The following is a 21,499-nucleotide window of genomic DNA, read 5'->3' as shown; positions in this document are numbered from 1 at the left end:
TAAGATCAGACAATGGACAAGCTCTTGTGGCAAAAGTTGTTAAACAACTGACAAAGAGACTACAAGTAACCTGACACCTTCACACAGCATACTGGCTTCAGAGTTCAGGCAAGGTTGAAAGGATGAAGCAGATACTAAAAACTCAGATGAGTAAACTCTGTCAGAAGACTTGCCTAAGACTTGGGAACAGATCTTGCCATTAACTTTACTTAAGATTAGGTGGAGCCCCAACAAACAAACTGGGTTCTCACCCAATGAGATTCTCTTTGGAAGTCCAACCCCACTTAGTAAAAGGCATTAAGAGAGATTTAAAAAAAAGAAAATCTAACCTTGCTCCAACACCTGAGCAGACTGGGAAAAGTGCTTAATGTCCTGCACTGCCATGTTCGAGAAAAACCCCCGATCAGCTTAACCACTGATGTGCATTTCTTTAAGCCAGGTGACCAGGTTTGGATAATACAGTAAAATCTCCAGCCTCTCCCTCCTCAGGGGAGGGGACCCTATCTGGTGATCCTGACTACTCCCACGGCAATCAAGGTGGAAAAAAAAAATCACCCTATGGATGCATCCCACCCAAGTAAAGAAAGCAGCTTCCGAGTAGAAGAGTCAGCTGGACTCCAACAATCCACTCAAACTGACCCAAAGGAGGGGATCTTCAGCCTTGCCCTAGTCACAAACCAGAAGCTGACTAGTCATGGTGGAAGCTTGAGGAATCAGCTGTCAGGCAATTAAGGAACTGTTGCTTCTCACAGTCAGAATTCTGTGGTAATGCTTGTGTGCTGCCATCCCGCACCTATCTCTCTTTTCAGCAGTGTAACCTTGCCTTGCTCAATAGGAATAACAGTAACTGCCCCAGCGGGATAAAACCATGTCAAAAGGCTTTCTCTGACAGTTTTCTCTTTCTCTCCAGCTAACAGGATGTGGTATTTGGGTGCTTCTATTCTGGGTTCCTTTTGCAAATCTTATGTACTACTTGGCCTAAAAATGCCATTACATAAAATAGATAATAAAAGAGATCACAGATAAAATAAAAAAGATTGCTCATGTTCCAGTTCAGACGTGAAAAGGGGAAAATCCTGATGCTTTGCTTGGAGGATGGTTCGAGGATTTAAAACGATGTGAGGGGCTGTATTACTTACGGTGTTGGGCTGTCTTATACTCCCATGTTTGCTGCCATTGCTCATATGTTCCCTATCAACCCCGATAAAAGCCACAGTGAAACAAAAAAATGGCTACACAATTACATATATTACAAGGCTACCAAAGAGTAAATCCCATTCCTAGAAAAAAAGAAACACAGGATGCACTTTGATGAATAAAATGTCAAACCATCGAAGTTGGGAATGTTGAAGCCAGCTTGGCTATTTTCCTGGGATTTACTGTATCTGGTGTTTCTCCGCTCTGAGTCTTCAAGCAGCTTTCTGCTAGCTCTGTAACACTGCAAGCCTCCTGCTAGCCCTGCAAAGTTTCCCACAATTGTAATCACATATTAAAAAGAGCAGGGGGGAGGTAGTAAAGAGCGGGTAGAAGGGGCAAACTGTATTTAACCAAGCCCCTGACACAGATCAGGACTCAGGGCTTTGAGAAACTATCTTCCCTGAATCCGTGGGCATAATAAACTCCCTGCATTCTAGAAAAATGATCTCGGTGACTTTGTTTCCCTCATCATTCCTGCAACAACACAGCCATTAAAAGACTTTACATCATGGGATGAGAATGTAGCTCAGTGGCCTACTGTTTGCCTAGCATGCTCCAGGTCCTGGCTTCTATCCCCAGTACCACACATGCACACACATTTTTTTTTCTAATTTCACACCAATCATCAAATTTGTCCAAAGAACAGGAGAAAAGGGAACAATAAAGCCAGCATTATCCTTATACCATAAGTAGACAAAGATATCTCAGGAAAAGAAAACTACAGGCCATTATTACTCATTAAGACAGACTCTTAAGAACAAAATACTAGCGAACCAAGCCTAGCCACTTACTGATGTTTTTACAATTACCGATGGAATTAAATTACAGGTGGAATTTATGGCAGAGTAATTTGGTTACCATACCCACTCCGTTTGAGGGGTTTGGATAAACCCTTATAAATTCTAATGCTCATGCACAATGGACTTAAGTCTTTCTCCATCTTCCTTCCCTTCTGTGTGTATTTGGCATCTAGCACTTGTCAAAATTGTGCTGGGTGCTGCAAGCATGTTCTCTGTCCTTATGTGGCTTACGAGGAGACAAAAGGATGGATACAGAAAAGGTAAAGGGAAGTCTCCGGAACATAGGAGTCCTTGTCCTTTTCCAGGTCTCCCACCTAATGGAGCAGGAAACAGGGTCCTCTTAAAATTTACTAAGAGCATGATGAGCCTGAAAGTCATCAAGTCAAGGGACTTGCCTTTTTTTTTTTTAAACAGCGATTTATTTCATTTGGAATTTTCCTGCAGGCGGGGCTTGGTGGTTAAGCCTGCAATCCTAGCTACAAGGGAAGGCAACGATCCAGAGACTCCTGTTTGGAGGCCAGTCAGGACAAACAAGTTCAGGAGAGTCCATCTCAATCAGTGACTGTCAACCCAGCTGTTCAGGGACCAGGCTAGCATAAACCCGAGGCCTTGTCTCAAAAAGGAAGGTTTCTTGTTTTAAGTGATACGTTAACACATAAAATTGTACCCACTCTTTAGGTGCTACTTGATGAATGGACACATCAGATTAAGCACACCCATCTGCTTTATCATTTCTTCATGGCGAAAACTTTCAGAGCCTGTTCTCCTAGCTTTTTGAAATGCACAGAATTATTACTGTGCGCTAGCCTGTGTCACAGCACACCAGAGCTTCTTGCTCCTGTCACTTAGTACCCATTGATCCCTCCATTTCTCCTACTCTCCCAGTCTGTAGCGTAACTTTTGTGAGAAGTACTGAGTCGGATTCCACATGAGAGAAATCCTAGGGTTCCGGTCTTTCTGTGCTTGCTTATTGCGCTCCATGTAATGACCTCAGGTTGCATCCACGCTGTAGCCCACGGCAGGATGTCGTTCTTTTTGTGAGCAAGAAGTATCCCAGTGCACATTTTTTGGATACACGTTCAGTTATATGTTCCATTGCCATGGGTTTTTTATAAAGTAGCAGAGCGAAAGATCCGTCCAATTCCGTCCTTAAGTTCAGCCCCTCCTTGTTGACAGGTCCCACCTTGACGGAATCCGTCAGGCTATCCAAACTGTTTCAGAGTACCTTCTCCACGTGTTCTACTAGGTGGGCGCTGGGCCACGCAAGAACAGGCAGGGGCCGGGGCGGCGAGGCGGGTGCACGAGTGTTGCGGGGAGGGGGGCGCTTAGAGACATGCCGGTCCAAAGAGGCGACAGGGCGCGGGGTCAGGAGCGCGGGGGTAAACGCGAGCGCTTTGGCGGGGAGGCGCGTGTGGGGCACAGGCATACCTAGAACGCAGGGATATGGAGGCGCACACGGACACCCAGGCGAGGAGCACGAGGGCGCTGTCACGAGGGGGCACGCGGAAGCTCGGGAGCCGGCTCGTTCCGCCGCGCGGGGGCGCGAGCGCGCAGGAGCGGAAAGGAGGGACCCCGCGTGTGGGCAGGGGCTGTGTGGTGCGCAGGGTCTCTCGGGGGCGCGCGTGCGCCAGCTCGTACGTGGGCACGCTGACCCCAACCAGCTACGGAAGCCTGCAGCAGCTGTGACGACGCCATTTGCCTCCCGGCTGAGGTCTGTCGTTAGGGGACCTCACACGGTGTGCGGAGGGCCTACTACTGACAGCCTCTTGCAGCTTGCCCACCTAAAACTTAGCTTTCCAAAAGGAGTTGTAACCCACCTGGACTTACAACCCACCCCACCCAGGTTACCGTTCGCGCCATGCCAAAGAATAAAGGTAATGCTGCGGGGCATGGTTCGGTTGTATTTGGTATTCCCAGTCCTGACACCTACCGGGTGCAAGGCGCAGTGTCAGTTCTCCCTGTCTGCTTGCCGCTGGACCTGCGAGTGTGAGCTCGGGAGGGGCGCAGGGAACTCACTGCTCTTTCCCAAGGGGGACGTCGGGGTGGACCCCACACCATTTTTGTAGCAGCTCCTGTGGGAGGAAGTGAGCTTTCGCGATAGAGATGTGTAAGGAGACCTCGCTGCGCGCTTCCTCGACTTGGCAGATGGATCCCCCTTGACCTTCCCGGGACGTTTTGAGCAGTGCTTAACTTTCAAGGGCTACCTTAATGACCTCGTACTTAAGTAGGTGTTTTTATGGGCTGTTAAGAGTATCGTTGAACACAGGCCTTTTTCCTTCTAAACGGTGGGTGGACCTTGCAACACTCTGAGGTTTCATCTTCAGCGGCTTATGCTACTCCAGCCCTTCACAGATTTTAATACTCGTTTCCCAAAACTTGACTTGTTCCATGTTTTAGCAAACTTTCACATTCTTTTCCGATAATGGATATTGTGCGAGTGAAGACGAAGAGGTTCCTTAGTTCCACAGTTAGATGTTCACAATTGGATTCGACAGTAAGTTTACTTGGCAGTTCCAAAGCAGCAAACCTAACCCTGGTAAAAGCAGAAGCGTGCACAATCAAGACTGAAGGAAGCTCTTCTTGTAGACCTAAGGCGACCTCTCGTTTTTAATGCTGCAGTTTCTGGAAGAAAACTTGTCGGCAGAAACAAAGTTTTGCTATATATATATATGTATTTTTTTCTCCCATATATATATATATATATATATATGGGAGAAAACCGTATTTCATAGCGCACAGTACCTTTCTTGGATTCTTGGGACCCAGACTTAACCCCCTGTTCTTTGTGTCTCACACCTGGCAGCAGGGATTCTACTTCATTTCCTCATTTCACTGATGTGTCATGTTTATCCCTTATAATGCCTAGGATTCTGTGCCTGACTTAGTGCAGAGTGCCCTGTAGACATCCCAGCTCGTCGATTCCAAAACCGACTGGCAGGTCGTTTTTGTAGCCTGGGTTTTACTGGTAATTACACTTGGGAAGACTGGTCTGGGGAGGAATGTCTTCTTATCTAAGTTAGAAGAAGAATTACACTTTTCTCCTAATGATACATCCAGTTTCCTTTCTATGCTATAAACTCTGATGATACTATCTCTCCTATGCATTATCCTCCCTATTCCTGACTCAGTCGGGATAAATAATAGGTTCCCTATGGTGCGTCCCACACAGGACTTTTAAACTAAGTAAGATCTAAGAAAGTCCTCATTAGAGGAGGTCTCCAAAAACACATCTAGTTTGTTTAAGCAAGGGTGTGTATGAATTTTGTGTTAATTTTAGTTTTACATAGCGACATAAAATATTACAAAGAATTACAGTTTTTGAACGTGCCTTTTTTAAGGCTTGTCTCAAAAGAATAGAAACTGCACAACTTTTTCATTGCAGTGAATTGAGTATGGTTAATTCTGGTAAACTTTCAACAGACCATTTTTATATGGTATTTAAGACACAGAAAGGAATATGCACAATAAAATAAACCCTGAACATTTGAATTACAGCATGATTAAAAAGCCATCGTGCACCTATTTGAAACCTCTTCCTCTTTCTCCCTTTTTTCTGTAGATAAGTGCCATCCTGAGTTTTGATGTTTTTGCTCTCTCCTTAGTTCACAGGGCACATCTCTTGACCCCAAATTAATTAATTTTGTCATTTATGGTGGTATTGGGGTTTGAAGTCAGGGCCTCAGGCTTGCTAGGCATGTGCTGTACTTGGCTTGAGCTGCACCAAGCTGTTTAGTTGTTTCTGCTTTCTCTACCACCACAGGGTCTGTGTAGGGGGGTTGCCTGGGACCAGCACGGGGCCCTGATCCTTCTACTTAGGCTTCCTGTGTAACTGGGATCCCAGGTGTGAGCACTGGCCTGAGACTCTGAATTTCATAAGAAGCAGCTTTCTAAGGTAGAAATAAATGCTGTAATTTTAAATATCACAAGCCTTGTAACATTGTCATGATAACGGCTACCCGAGTAAAGTTACATATTAGTTGGGGCTATATGTTGGATGACTTTGGGTTTGCCTCATTCTTACTCTGCTCCTCACATCAGGGAAATGGCCATCCATTGGCTCGCTTATGAATATTATGGTAAGGTGCACTTACACCTTAAGAGGGTTACTACAAAGGATTTAAAAATCGCCATCTTTTAGAAATACATGAATGACTGATAGCGTATTTCAAAAACTACCAGACCTTGTTATATAACTTAAAATGCAGCAACCCAGCGATCCTTTTCCTAATGCAGCATATTTTGTACAGTGTGTTTTGACGTTGTAGTGTGGCTAATACTTGAAGTAGTACAGTACTTTTCTCTTTCTAGGAAATTAGTTTGGGTGTGTCTTGAGAGTGGATCAGACCTTGAATGTGAATGGGTCAAGAAATTGAGGAAGCTCCCTTATCTTTCAGACTATCAGGGAGCATATGAGACTACCACAAGGGGGAGTTTGTGCATTTGAGAAGTAGATGGTTATGTTTAGAGACCAGCTGTGCACACGCTGACTCTTCTCCTTGGTCTTTCATTACTTCACAGCCTTCCTCCCATCTTTTGAAAATGGGATCTGGCGGAGAAGTACTCCTATTATCCCTCAGTTACTTAATAGAAAAATCTCAGAAGGAAATACCATTAAGAAATAATAGCTGAATGTGTTCAATTTTAGAGAAGTGTGCATTTAAATCTTTAGTATGGTGAGGTTGTGATGAACGTTAGGGTGACAGAGGACTAAATGTTTTTCTTCTTGGCTGATGGGAGTTTAAATTAGGAGAGCTGATCCAAAGCCTGAGGAACTGAATGCATACCCATTAACTCGGAAATTCTTCCTCTGTACATTTATTCTGCGGAAGTTGTTTGTAGGCTAATGTTCAACACAGCAGAATTTAATGACAGTGAAACAATGAAAGAAATCAAAAACCGGGACAAATACACGTTAGTGGTCAAGATGTTGGACCAAGTCTGTAGTCCTTGGCATGACATGATACTCGGGACAGATGATTGAGTGTGGTTAAAACACACTACAGAAAAGAATGACACCACCCTGTTTTGCTTTGGAAAGCGTGGACAACGTGTTAATATTTGTCGCTGGGTGATAACATTTTCTCTCTCCTACACTTGTATATGAGGTGTGGTCTTATTTTAGAAATACCCAAGCACAATTGCTCGAGAAAGGTTACACATTGGTAGCTGTCCCCTGTGATCGGAACCTCAGACCAATGACAAATGTTCTGAGAAGACTGAAATTTGGTAATTTTCCTTCCTTTTTGGCAGTATGGGGATTTGAACTCTGAGCTCATGCTTGCTACATAGGCACTCTACCCCTTGAGCCACACCCTCAGCCCTGATTTTGCTTTGTGACTTTTCAGATCGGGTCTTGTGTTTTTGCTTGAGCTGACATAAAGACCTCCCTCATCTTCCTTCCTGTGCCTTTCAGGTAGCTGAGATTTCAACAAGCCATGCCCAGCTTGTTGGCTGAGAGGGTATCTCACTAACTTTTTACCCAGCCTGGCTGGGACTGGGATTCCCTGATCTCCATCTCCAGAAGGCTGGGATTGTAGGCATGTACCACTACACCTGACCCTTAAAATTAGGTACATTTTTGAAAGTGTTGTTTCCTGTTCTGTTAATGTAGCTACTTAGTGAAATGCTTCTAATTTTCAGGTGGCTTTACAAACATGCTTTGAAAGTCATTTTAGTTTGTTTCATAATTCTGTGTGAGAAACATTAGACTAGTACAATTAATTTTGTATTTACTTTTACTAACTAGGGAAAGGAGGTAAAAACAGGCGCAGAGGTAAGAATGAAAATGAATCTGAAAAAAGAGAGCTGGTATTTAAAGAGGATGGGCAAGGTAAGACTTGCTAAGTTAGGCTCTTTTTAGAACAGTTTTTATTGTTGCTAACATAAATTCCAATATGTAACCTAGAAGAGAGCCATTTGTTTGTTTATTTATTTATTTGTTATCTTTTTATTTATTGCTGGGACTGGGGTATGAACTGGGGGTGGTGCCCTTGCTGGGCAGTGGCTCTACCACTTGAGCAGGCCCTCAGCCCTTTTGTGCACTGGCTGTTTTTGAGAAGCATCTTGAGCTTGTGCCCAGGCTGGGCTGGACCTTGATGCTCCCCATCTGCCTCTTGAGTAGCCGGGATTGTGGCCGTGAGTCACTGCACCTGGCAAGCAATGTGTTTTGAGGGTATTTTTCCATACATTTAAACAAATGTTGAGTGAGTCTCTTTTTTACTTTCCTCAGAGTATGCACAGGTAATCAAAATGCTGGGAAATGGACAATTAGAAGCAATGTGTTTTGATGGTGTCAGGAGGTTATGCCACATCCGAGGAAAACTGAAAAAAAAGGTAGACATGTACGGTCTGTTTTACTTTGATATGCAGTGGCCTATAAAATGGTTCCTTTCACTGTAAGAGCAAGAAATAGGTTTTTGTGAGTTTCCAAAAGACTTTGATGAAAAAAGGTGATTTACATGACGGTGTAAAAAGGAAGATCAGGAGACCCTTGGTCATTAGGACCTGCTCAGCCTCAGCTGTATTCCTGCCGGAAGTGTTTACTAGGATTGGAATAGTGAGGAAATAAGTAGACGAGTCCAGGCTACAAATCGAATGGTCTGGACTCAATTAAGTGTTTCTTCCACGTAAGAAAAAGAAACGCTAGAAATTGTTTAAGATTAAAAGAGACTTCACAAACTTAGTAATGCAGTACACTAGTAAAAATCATGGGAGTTTTGGAATGGGGGAAATGCAGTCCTTAACAGCACACAAGACAGGTTTATAAATCAGATTACAAGTTTCTTCAGTGTGTGTTTTAAAGTTTTTTCAAGTCTCTTCATCCTTCCTCTTCCAAAATTAATGGTACTTTTAGGGGCTGTCTTTCTCTATTTGGGCTGCTAGTACAAAATACCACTGTGTGGGTTGCTTATAAATTGTAGGGTTTATTTCTTACAGCTCAGGAGACTATTCTCCTGGAGACAGTTTAACGCCTGGTGAGGTTCTGCTTCTTGATTCATAGTGGCTTGAGTGTTGAGAGGGACCAGTGTGATTTCTGGGGCCCCTTTTATCAGGGCACAAATCCCATCCATGAGGCTCCTCCCTCATAGCCTTATCACCTCCAAAGACCACCCCCCCCCCCAGTAAGTCACGTTAAGGGTTAAGACTGCAACAAATGCATTTTCCAGGGACACAAACACTTCAGGTAACAGTAAGATCTATACTTATGTTGATTGATTGCTGGATAGCTGTGTTTGCATAGAGAAGTAATTTTTACATATTTGGGTAATTAACCATCTGAAGGATGACTTGTGATTTTGGTCCCTTTCCACGATGAATGATCATTTTTCGACAATTTCAAATGTTCGAGTAGTTGAAATAAAATTGCCCCCTGTTTACGCAGGCTCCATATATACTGTGTGTACTATACTTTTTCCTACATTTTTAATTATATTTTTTTGCTTTAATTGCAGTCCTGTTTCTAGGGAGGAGCTCTGCCATTTGAGCCGTGGCTGCGGCCCTCCTCGCACCTTTTTCTTTTCTTTAATGGTGCTGGGGTTTGAATCCACGTCCTTGGGCATGGCAGGCAAAAACTGTACCACTGAGCTACACCGTAATTGTTTCTCAAAAACCTATTCATTTGTTTACCTTGTTAATTTTGCGAGACGCCTGTCTCTGGGTAGCCCAAGGTGCCCTGAAGCTTGCTATTTGGCACAGGCTCGTCTTGAATTTGTGATCCTCCTGCCTTGGCCTCCTGGGATTACAGCTAGGATTACAGGCCTGCACCACCACCTTGTCCCTTTTGCAACCTAATTCTCGACAGATGCTTTTCCCAAAGTGGGGAAATTGAGGATCTAGTTTGTGGGGACACACATCTAACATTGTTCTGTACCATATATCTTTTAAATAATATGCAGGAAATTGTCTTTTACAGGTTTGGATAAACACCTCAGATGTTATATTGGTTGGTCTACGAGACTATCAGGTAAAAAAAAAAATCTCATTTGAATTTGTACTGGGCCCTTGTTACTTAGTGGTTAATGTTTGAAAGATCACAGTATTGGCATCTTTGGCCAGTTCCTGCCCATAGGCTCTCTCACCATTCTGCCATTAACATTATTACGGACCCTTGAGTCAGAGATTACGGCTCTTTTATTGTTCAGAATAATTCTCCAAGTTGATTAATAGTATATGTATCTTGTGGGAAAATGCTTTTTTCTCTTACTATTTTAAATATACGATGCAATAAATAATCCCTGGTAGGTGTAGATAAAAACCACAGATCCTTCTGTTCTCATTCATCTGAAGGCCGTGTGTTAGATGCTCTGGGATGTTAAGAGATGGCGATTCCCCAACACTGGTCTGTGAAGTAATAATGGCTCAAGCTGACGTTTTTCACTGCTCTTATGGTAAAATGGCAAAATTGTCCATTTTCTTTAGCAGTTCTAAATTACATTTCCTAAAAAGAATGACAGCCTAGGGAGGAGGTGTTCATTTTACAAAGGAGTCTTCCTTTCTAGTTTTCCCCCACTTTCTTGTTAGGGCATGTCAGTTGTACTATGTGTGTGGGGGTCTTTCATCGTGATATTTCCATATATGCATGCAGTGCACTCTGATCACTTCACCCCATTACTCTTTGGATCCCCCACAGTCCCCTTAGAAACATCTGTCTCACAGTTTGTTTGTTTGTTGTTTGTTTTAATGGGTTTCATTATGACTTTTCCATACATGCACACAATGTACTTTGATCCTATTCTCCCTTGGTAAAACAAAAATTTAGTAATCCTGTGGAGTTCCAGTCACTTACCACCTTAATGTATTTTTACTGGGGAAAAGGAGTTTTGCTGCATTGCCCAGGGTATCAACCTGGGCTCCAGGACTCAAGTGATCCTCCTGCCTCAACCTCCCACGTAGCTGGCACTGTAGGTGAGCCCCACCACACCCAGTTCATTACTTACGTCTTCATTTTTTAAATTTAACGATCTGGGAAACTGTTATTCTAGGAATGCAGATGAATAAGTCAACTCTTCCATTCTCTTGGGCCTTATGGTCTTGATAGTCTGCTGGTGGAGCATGGTGATGTGCATGCAAATGGTTAAAATACAAACTGTTCTTTAAGCATATGCTGTCAATTTAGGTAGGATGAGCACACAAGCTGTGGTCATACATAGCCCTCTGTAAGCTCAAGCTTGAAACTGCATATGCTTTGTGAGTTTGTGAAATCCATTTGATTTTCATGTAGAAGAAACTCATCCCTTTTAAGTTATGATACTGTGAAGTTTCCAGTGTGTCTATTGCTGTGCTTTGCAGGTTTCTGTAGGTATCTGTTAGGTCTCGCTGCCCTACACTTCAGGTCCTCTTATTTCCTTGTTGATCATTTGTCCAGTTGTTTCTTCTCATTATACAGTGGCCCCGTCAAGTCAGCTATTCAGTTTTTTACCTTTTATTATTATCCTAATTGTTGTTGGCTTAGCTGGAGGTTGAACTTGGTAGGCAGGCCAGCACTACTACTTGAGCCACCCCGCCAGCTCTTTTTTTTCTGCATCGGCCAATTTTGAGATAGGGTCCCACTTTATGCCGTGGGACCACCTTGGGCCGTGGTTCTCCTACTGGGCTTCCCTGTGCAGCCAAAACCACAGCCCCGTGCTACCGTGCCTAGCCATTGGTTGAGAGGGGGTCGTGTGAACTTTTTGCCTACCCTGGCCTGGAACCACTATCCTCCCAGATCTCCACCTCCCATGCAGCCAGGAACACAGACTTGAACAGCCATGCCTGGTTTGGAATTTGTTTTTTTGGAGAAGTTCTGTGTTTTCATTTTTATTTTCCATTTAGTGAGACTGTTGCGGGAATCTCAAGCTGAGATACAGGACACTGAGGCAATTCAGCAGGAAGCAATGGTTTAATTGTGCCGGCACAGACCCAGTGGACTCGTGTCGTCCAAGGGCTGAGCCCCTGAGAGCAAAGGGGTCTCACGTTATATACCCTTGCAAGCAGGTTACAGAAGCAAGAAGCAAACCTCAGCCCACATTTGGTTGCAGGTGACTTTACTGGCTATTCCATTCCCCCAGGGCTTTGTGACCTTCTTCATGTTTCAGTGTTTTATCTCTCTGCTTTGCCATCCCTTCCCCCTGCCTCATTACCAAACACACCCTGTCTGTTTCTCTTCTGGTCTCCTCCCTGCTACAAGACATCAGTCTCATCATCCCATCAGTATTTGTACATATGTTTTCCTTTAATTCTTTAAATGTATTTATAGTAGTTGATGTAAAGTCCAACTTCTGGCCTCTGTGAGATATTTTTTGCAGTAACTGTTTTTTCTCTTGTTGGAGGCCATACTTTGTGTTCTCAAGGTCTCCTACTTTTTGGTGGTGTTATTGTTCAGAACTGAACATGTGAAATACAATGTAGTGAGTCTTAAACTGGTTGCTGCTGCTTTTTTGCTAGTGACTTTTCTGAGCAAATTCTGTGGCCTTGACTGCTTGGTTCCTTTAGTGGACAGTTCATGTTTTTGGTTGAGATTTTGTTAGAAGCAGGAAGCCTGCCAGGTGTCCTGATACCACCAATAATCCTGGTACCTGGGAGGTGGAATGCGTAGGAGCCTGAGTTCAAGGGTTAGTTACATGGCAAGACAGTCTCAAAACACAACAACAGCAACTATGCACTACGCTAAGCCTCCCAGTCTATGAGGGTGACTTTGTACAAGTTGGGATACACTGAGCCAGTCAACAGAGCACTCATCCTTAGTTTTCATCTCGTGCTTTGAAGAGTCTCAAGGTCAGTCAGAGCTGAGAATAGGGCCTTCTAGAGATAAGAGATTAGTGTCTTCTCTTTTGTGAGCATCTGCTCGGGCTTTCTAGATTCACAGAAGTGTGCTGGGGTGTTCCAATCTCCTGTGGACATCGACTTCTAACACTTTTACGTTTTTTTGGTTGGGCTTTTTTCCCCAGATGTTACCTCTGCTTAAAGGCATTGCACAGACTATTTTTCTCTGAATCCTTTGGGCAAAGGGTGGTGGAATATTGCTAGTGAATAAGCTCTGAATTATTTCAAATAAAGGAAAGCTTTACTGTAAGGGGGAGCTTCCGGGTACTACGGAATAGCTCTGTAGAGAGTGGTGTTTTGACAGAGGTCAGAACTTGTTCTACATCTTCCAGTGGCTGCTTCGTTGCTGATTTTCATGGCTACATGGAACAGGTATGAGAGGCATAGGAACAGAGTCTTAGGACAGGGCAAGTTAAAATACTAGAGAGCTTGGTCTTCTGACAGTCACCCATTTTTCTCCAACAAGCACTCTTCAGATTATCATGTGCATTTGATTATTTTCAGACTTCTGACAGAATCGATAGTGACAGACTTTGGCAGTATTCTCAACTCGTTAGAGAATTTCAGTGAGTCTTGGTGTCTGTCACAAGCCCCTCTCTTGGAGCAACAGCCCCTCTCTGTGGGGCCCAGCTAACTGGTGGCTAAAGAATAACAGATTGGAGAAGTTGATGGTATAATGGGAAAGCTTCAGTGTGCTTGTTCTGGGAAGACAGGTCTAAGGGGAGTTAGGAACAGCCTTGAGGTCATATAGCAGGGAAAGAACAAAGGCAAGACTTGGGTGTTTGCACAGCTAGTGCTCCTGGTGGGAGCATAATCTGAATAATCATCATCCCTGAGTCATGACACGAAGTGCTGCTGCTCAGGTGCAACCTCCCTTTGCTTCACAGGACAGACTTTGGTCAGATCCACAATGCCAGAATTAAAATAATGTGAGGGGGAAAGAGCAACTCAGAAAAGGACACTGTGTGAGAGACAAAGTGGAGTCTGGTTGACCATTGGATTCTCCTCCACTATGACTGTTCTGTGCCTCTGATTTAATAGACTCAATCATATAGTAGTTTTCTTTTATAAAAACTTCCAAAGTAGAAAGTTACAGGTTTTCTCTGAAACTACATATTTTCATTCAAATTTGAATCCCATGTGCATTTTAATAAAATCTTTTTGTATTTGTCTGCACGTACTGGCTCACTTCATATGGTCAGTGAATCACCATGATTATTTTAGTTGCCTCTCTTTGGATTTCTTTGCAATTAATTGTAAGGCATCAACAGGAACCTCTGCCCACTCACCAGTCTAGCTGAGTCAGGTTCTTTAAAAGTTGAGCATTTTAGGTCTGTGCTTCTCAGGGATGTTTGCACCAAAACCACCCGTTGGAAAGAGCTTTTCAAAATTCAGTTTCTGAGGGTGTGCCCCACATCTACTCTCAGTCTTAGAAAGGAGTTAAGTATTTTGAAACTGCACAGATCATTCTGATTGGCAATAAATCCTAAGAACCAGTTGCAACCACGAAAAGTCTGGCTGTGCGGCTGCTAACATGGAAGCATTAGCACTTTGTATTATCTTGTCACTCTGTCTCTTGGTTCTCTGGTGACAGCAGAATTACCCATGGTAGGCCATCTTACATGATGCTGCCAAGAGATGTGTCTAACATCTTTTCTGGGAATGTTCTCTCAGTCTCAGTCACCTGGTGCCAGAGTAGCATTTTAATCTTTAGTAATGATAGCTTTTACGATGTGGGCGAGAGCGTTTTAGCTTAGTCTGCAGGTTGCAGAGCATCCCAGACCTGTGAAGGTAAGAAAGCAGCAATTGTGCAGAAATCTTGTTGTTTAGAGGTCCAGGTGTCTGGGTTTTCTCACAGGAAGTCTCTGCTTTACATTTTCCTCAGAGCTCTTCTGATTGTGACCTTTCCTACAATTTGGGAATGGCCAGTACCCAGGGAAAGGGCTGAAACATTTTAAATAATTCTATACAAAGTCATTAAGATAGGAAACACGGTATAGGGAGAAAATAGTTACACAAGCATCAACTGAACAGAATAATGAGGAAAGGAAAAGCCACTCAGCTCAGGCCCAACTTCACACTGACATGTTTTTCTTGGACCCATTGTACTCTTTTTCAGTTTTGAATTGTGTTTCACCTATAAAGTTTACATTGCGGTTTTTCTGCTTCAAGAGACTTCTAATCAAAAGTATTACTAAGTAAGATGAAGGGGAAGGTTGTCTGTTCTGCTTTTATGAAGGTTAAATCTGTAAAGGGTCCTTTGCATGAATTCCTCAGTATTAGTTATATGCACCCTACCTTTGTTTTCGTTAATTTACCCCCAAAGGTTGTTTGTGTTTCTTTGTTTGTTGTGGTACTGGGGTGTGAACTCTTGGCCTACACCTTGAACCACTCCACCAGCCCTTTTTTGTGATGGGATTTTTTAAGGTAGGGTCTCTTGAACTATTTTGCTGGCACTGGCTTCAAACTGGGATCCTTCTGATCTCTGCCTCCCCAGTAGGTAGGCTTGTGCCTGGCATATGTTTGTTTGTTTGTGACAGACGCACGGAGTGAGTTTTTCCTTATTGTGTGTAACTTGAAAATAATTAGGAAACAAATGATACTTTGTTCTCACCAGTTTAAAACATTAATTGTTTATTTTTAAGGATAAAAAAGCTGATGTAATTTTGAAGTATAATGCAAATGAAGTTAGAAGCCTGAAGGCATACGGAGAGCTTCCAGAACATGGTAATGTCTATAGTGTTACCAAATGCTGTCATGTGCTGTTATGGTTCCTTAGGGATAACATGAAGGGTTTTGGTAGAATTGGGTCTGTTGTGTGTTACAAAATTTTAAGTATGGTAGCATTTTAGAAAGTTAAGTAGGAATCACTAAAAAATGTTCTTTTGGTGAGCAGTTGGTGAGTTTATAAGCTTTGAATGTAGAGCATCCAAGAATGCCATTTAGGAAACTTTTTCTTACTCTCTCCTTTTTTGGTACTAGGGTTCTCCTCCTTCTCCTGCTCCTCCTTCTACTTCTCCTCCTCCTCTATCTTGTTTTCCTTCTTTCTCCTCCTCCCTGTTCTCCCCCTCTTCCTCTCTTCTTCTCCTCCCTTGTTCTTTTTTCCTCCTTCTTTGCTTCTCTTCTTTCTTTTTTTCTTCTTTCTCCCCCTCTGGCTTCTTTTCTCTTCCTTCTTCTTTTCTTCCCGTTTTCCTTCCCTCCTTTTCTTTCCCTTCCCCTTCTCCCTCGCCTTTGTTCTCCTTTCTTCATGCCTTCCCTCTTGCCCCTGCCTTCTTAAAATACTGAGTTTTGAACCCAAGACTTCTGTGATGCTAGGCAGGCACTTGATCCATGCCTCCAGAACTGAAGGTATTTTTTAAAAATACAGTCTCACATCTTAGTCCAAGATGAACCCAGACTGTGATCTCCTACCTATGGGTTTCCGCACAGTGAGGGCCACAGACCTGGCTCATTTGCAGAGGTGTGATCCGAACAATTTTCTTTTTGCCTGGGCTGGCATTGAACCATAATCCTCCCAGTCTCCATCCTCCCCGTAGCTGGGATTATAGCTGTGAGCCACTGTGCCTGACCCCTGATAGTAGATTTGAACTCAGGGTCTTGGGGTCAGTAGTCAAGTGTACTACCTCTTAAGTCACCCCTCCAGGTCGTTTGCTTTCACTTGTTTTTCCAATAGGGTCTGTGGCTTCCTCAGGCTGGCTTCTGACTACCGTCCTAATTTCACAGTTAGGATTATAGGCATGATCTACCACACCCAGTTTACTGTTTTGAAATAGGGTCTTGCTAATTTTTTTGATCAGGCTGGTCTCAAAATAGGATCCTCCTTACTCCACTTTCTTAAGTAGCTGGCAACTTTATTTTGTTAATTCTTTTGATAGGGGGTTTCACTATGTACCCAGATGAGATCCCCCTGCCTCAGTCTCCTGAGTAGCTCGGGTTGCTGGTGTGCTGCACCATTCTCAAGAGACTGGCAGTTTTCATGTAAGCATTGCCAATTATGATACTTGTTTTGATTTTTATAGAGAACAATGTTCTTTTATGTGTTGGCATGGTTAGGAGTTGTGTGGTTTTGTATTGCAGTGCTGGGATTAGAACCCGGGGCCTTCACATAATGTAGTACTCAACCACTGAGCTACATCTTATCGGTCAGAAAGATTTACTCAATTCATGCTTACGCGTAAGAAATAAAACCAAAACAGAGCTGCTACACTTAAACTGCCAATAATTTCATCAGGATCCTCATGTTACATTCCCAAGCCCTTCATGATTCATGATTGTATCTACAGGGTATATAAAACAAAAATACTTATTTTCTTTCTGAAAGGCCAACATAAAGCATTGTCACTTGAAAACTTGGAAAGACTAAACTAAGACCATGCATGAATTTGTAAGCCTCAATGTTTTCTTTATAGGGCAGCTAGTTTATTTTTAATTCCAGTGCATTTTATCATAAAAATAGTAAGATTCTTCCTAACAATGATGATCCTCATGAAATTATTGGCCTTTTTAAAACTAGCAGCTCTTTTTGTTTTATGTCTTACAGGTATTTGACTAAGTCTCTCTGACTGGTGAGAACTCGCATACTATGAGGATATTTCTAGGCCTTTCTCAAATCCTTTCTGAAGGATATTTTGAAGGTTTTCAGTGAGTCTAATCAGAGCCTGTCGGCTTTACTAAAATACTCTTTTGAACAAAAGAACACATGGCTCTTGTTTTTGTAACAATTTTTAAATGAATGATCTTCTGGGGGACTTTTATTAATTTGATCTCTGGGATTTTTGGTAAAGAAACATGCATGAATTGAAATAAAGAATGTGTATTGTTTTATGTCAGACCCATTTCTTTTCTTAATAATACTTAATAATATTTTGATTATTCAGTGGGCATTTTTGTTATTGTATGTTTAGCTAAAATCAATGAAATGGACACATTTGGTCCCAGAGAGGATGATGAAATCCAGTTTGATGATGTTGGAGATGATGATGAAGACATTGATGATGTAAGTATTATGACCCTTACAGATGTTTGGTGTATGTTCTTTATGGATTATATGTCTTATCTGGGAGAAAGTCCCCTTCTTACCCTGATATTTTCCTTTGGCTTGATTATGCTGAATACGTAAATTTAGGATATGTTTCTGAGCTTGAATATTCAGCACTTGAATATTTGGAACTAGCCAGAAACAAGCTGTTTATTCTCTGCTTTATAATCCCTTGGGATATCTCTTTCTCTCAAAATCAGGATTCGTTTTGGCAGAAGCCGTGCCATAATCCTAGCTGTTTTAAGGAAGAGTACGTAAAGAGGTAGTCGTTGACAATTTCTTTTGTGTGTGTGCGTTGCTGGTAGAGGGGTCAGCATAGTGTCTTCCAAGAATTTTAGCAGTTTTGAGCTCATGCCTTTTCTGAAACAAAATATTTGTGTTAAAAAGACTTATTTGATACAGCGTTGAAATTGCAGCATCCTTTGACAACCTTCTTTCAATGGGGGCATGTTGTCAGGGTCCTGTTATTTTATCAGGTATCACTATTGCCCTAAACCTCATTTGGAGTTGCTGTGTGATTAATTTGTGAAAAACGGCTGTTCTTCCTAGCATAAAGTAGTGAGCTCACAAGAGTACTATGCTTTTTAGTGTTCTTTTGCTGTTCTACATTTAAATGAAATTCCTTGATACACATTTATTATGACAATTATGTATATGTATATATTCATGTATAAACATGTATAAGTTATGCTTAGCAAGCACTCTGCCCCTCACCTTTATCCTTAGCAGTATATCCTGCAGTATATTTAAGTCAAAAATATTTATTTTCTTAAACGTATGTATACCTATCCATACACACACACACACACACTATCCCATTCCAAACCACTGACAGTACTTATACTGTGAATGTGTGTGTAACTGGGATGGCAGTATAGCTTACAGTTCAGTGAGGTTCTTCTTTTAATTCCCCAGTAATGAAAATGTATAAAGCCAAAAATAATGAGTGTTTGATTAGACACTAAGTTGAAAGTTTAGAATACGTAGAGTAACTTTTCAAAAAAGATTGCATGTGGCATAATTACCAGAGCTTGTAAAAAATGCACAGGGCCAATCTTGGGGAAGTCATTTGGGTCTCAGGTGACCCTAATGTTCACACCTCATGGAGAATCCTTGATCAAAAACAGTGATCTCTAAAATTTTATTCCCTAATATCTTTGTAAGAGCATCTTCAAGCTACTCAAAGAAGTTGAAAATTTTCAGTTCAAGTAAACATCAGCTAATTTTACAACTTGCATTTGTTTATACGTGGTTTGTCATACCATCCCATTTTCTATTTTTACATCATTCCAAACCATTTACATTACTTATACTGTAAAATAACATAGCCTCTACCCCTATTCTGTACCACTATTGTGTGTGTGTGTGTGTGTATTTATAAATTGTATATACAAGTTTTAAAACATACATCACTCCAATGTTACATAAGTCTTAAAGCTATCTAAGTGTAAAAAGGAAGAATGGTGAGTAGTGAACATGTTCTTCTAATTTCTTTGTACAATTCTCTTTCGGGACCCTAAGCCAAAGGAGTCTTACGACAAAACAATATTAATGATACTTTCCTGAGACAAGAGACTGACATATCATGTCACTATTGGTTGTGGCTTAAGGGCAGACCTGAACATTTTGTCAGCTGACCTTAGTTTTAGATAATTAAAGATCCTGTCCAGACTGTATGTATTAATACAAAGCTGTGTGCACAGATGATAGACTAGATGAGAGTGTAGGCACAGTAACCATGTTTTCCGGAAAATATAATCTATGCCACTATTTCTTCTGGAACACTTTGAGTGGGCTGAGAGGGGAAGGGATTGGAAAGAAGTGGGACTATTAAGGAAATTTGGTATTTTGACTATTTCATAAAGGCTGCTTTTGTTTAAGACCTGAGGACTCTACTACTTCTAGAGCAGCTCTCTTTTTACAGGTTTGAACATCTGCAAAAATTTAAATTACACTAAATTAAAATTAAGTTAGGGTAGATTTAGTGTTGCTCCTGTGACCAGATCGACTCAAATTAGAGAATTTGGTTTAGTGATACTTCTATTCGGAAAGAATTATATATATTCCTTAGTGTGTATGATCAGCCTCAACACAGCAGATCTCTAGAAACAGAGAAGGAAGGAGATGCTGAGTTGTATTGTGGATATTATGGATAGTGTGTAACACGTATAAGGATATTATGCATAACATATAACATTCTGAAAGCGAGAAAGATATTCTGGCAACAGAGAGGAATAGAGGAAAATTTGATATACAGAATGTTCATAGAACTTTAAGGGCGTCTTACATTGCGTAGAATGTTGTAATGATTATTTTCATCCATCTCCTGTTCTTCTTGCTTCCAGATCTAAGCTGAACCCAATGTGTTATATCCCGAGTATTCTCAGGGTCGTTCTACATTCGGGATCTTGGTCGTCAGCTGTTAAGAGTAAGACTTCATTTAGCTTGCCAAGGAAAGCAGATTGGTTTGTTTGCATTTTAAAAAGTATTTGTTATATTTCTTTGAAGACTGAAGATGTTGTGTTAACTGACATGTGAAAACGTAGATGTAATGCTACCATGTGCACTGATAAACCAATACTTCATTTCTAGTAAACGAATGCCATCACTCAGTTGTTTCCCTTGTGACCAGAGTGGATTTTAGCCGCTTTCAGAACCGTTATGTTCTAATTATCTGGACGTTCTCTGGAGACTTTTTAAATCTAATTTATAAATTTTTAGAATTCATCAACATAAATCTGCATTTGGAGTTGAAGAATATCGATCTGTTTTTGAAATGCATGTACCCATGTGTATTCTTAAAACTTCGATATTTTATACATTCTTGTTTGTCATTTACATTGCCACTGTACCAAAAACAAGCATTTTCAAAATGTAAATTTAAAAGCATGGGTAGCAATTTGGGGTTTGTAACATTAGCAGCTGGAGAAATTGAATACTAAGTGATAACCAGTTATCTTGAGGTTTTAAGGGAACAAGAAAGTGAAAATAACTATGCTGTTGTATTTACATAGAAAAGTTTTGAAACAAGACAGGTTGTAGTGGTACATAAAACATTTACTTTTACTTTTACAAAATAGGTTAGGTAAAAATGTCATTTTACTCTAATTAAATTGCATTGTACAAGTGAAGAGCCAGTCTCATAATAAAAGAGGTCTCTATTTTCCTGATGCAAGACTCACAGAAATAAAACCATAATAAAGTGTCACGTTGAGCATCTGGTCTTCTTACTTTGTGTTACTGGCATGTTGTTACACATACTGATATGATACACATACTGGCACATCTGACTAGCAATTTGTATCATAGTCTCTCTTTTTAAGATTTGCTTATTTTATAAATTTGTTAACTCTAATAAAGTAAGATCTGGCACACAGTTCAATCGTCTACGTCTTTAAGGAAACAGAGTCATTGATGAGTTTGTAAAACATTCTCCCAATTATTTTCACAACTGAAAATAAGGGAATACAACTTCACATGGCTTTGTAACAAAAAGGTAACAACTATGAAGATGAATAAACCTGCATTTGACTGTGTCCCATTTTGCCATACATCACAAACACACCAACACCATAGATTGAAGATACGAGGCCGGGTTATTTATTTCCTGAAATAAGTAAAATAAGAAATATAAGTACACGGTGTAGTTTGAAGTTCTTACTCT

General features: G+C 41.4%; 1 protein-coding gene across 4 annotated transcripts; it reads left to right on the top strand.

Annotated features, from left to right (window-relative positions):
• The first annotated feature begins 3,718 nt into the window (after positions 1-3,718).
• On the top strand, positions 3,719-21,217 carry LOC109674226 (eukaryotic translation initiation factor 1A-like). Of its 4 annotated transcripts, XR_012444633.1 has the most exons (8): positions 3,719-3,871; positions 7,744-7,827; positions 8,227-8,330; positions 9,910-9,960; positions 15,443-15,524; positions 16,673-16,775; positions 17,702-17,793; positions 20,181-20,228. XR_012444633.1 is itself a non-coding variant. In XM_074064169.1 (7 exons), exons 1-7 carry the CDS (start codon positions 3,856-3,858, stop codon positions 20,184-20,186), a joined length of 435 nt encoding a protein of 144 aa, XP_073920270.1. In that variant the 5' UTR covers positions 3,719-3,855; the 3' UTR covers positions 20,187-20,320. The 4 variants fall into 4 exon arrangements, 3 of the variants coding, with proteins under 3 accessions (XP_073920270.1, XP_073920268.1, XP_073920269.1); XM_074064169.1 differs by lacking the exon at positions 16,673-16,775 and having other exon boundaries at positions 20,181-20,320; XM_074064167.1 differs by lacking the exons at positions 15,443-15,524; positions 16,673-16,775 and having other exon boundaries at positions 20,181-21,217.
• Positions 21,218-21,499: the final 282 nt, after the last annotated feature.

The sequence above is a fragment of the Castor canadensis genome, chromosome X (genome assembly GCF_047511655.1).
Source record: "Castor canadensis chromosome X, mCasCan1.hap1v2, whole genome shotgun sequence".
In the NCBI taxonomy this organism is placed as follows: domain Eukaryota; kingdom Metazoa; phylum Chordata; class Mammalia; order Rodentia; family Castoridae; genus Castor; species Castor canadensis.
This window is presented reverse-complemented; position numbering and strand designations above follow the sequence as displayed.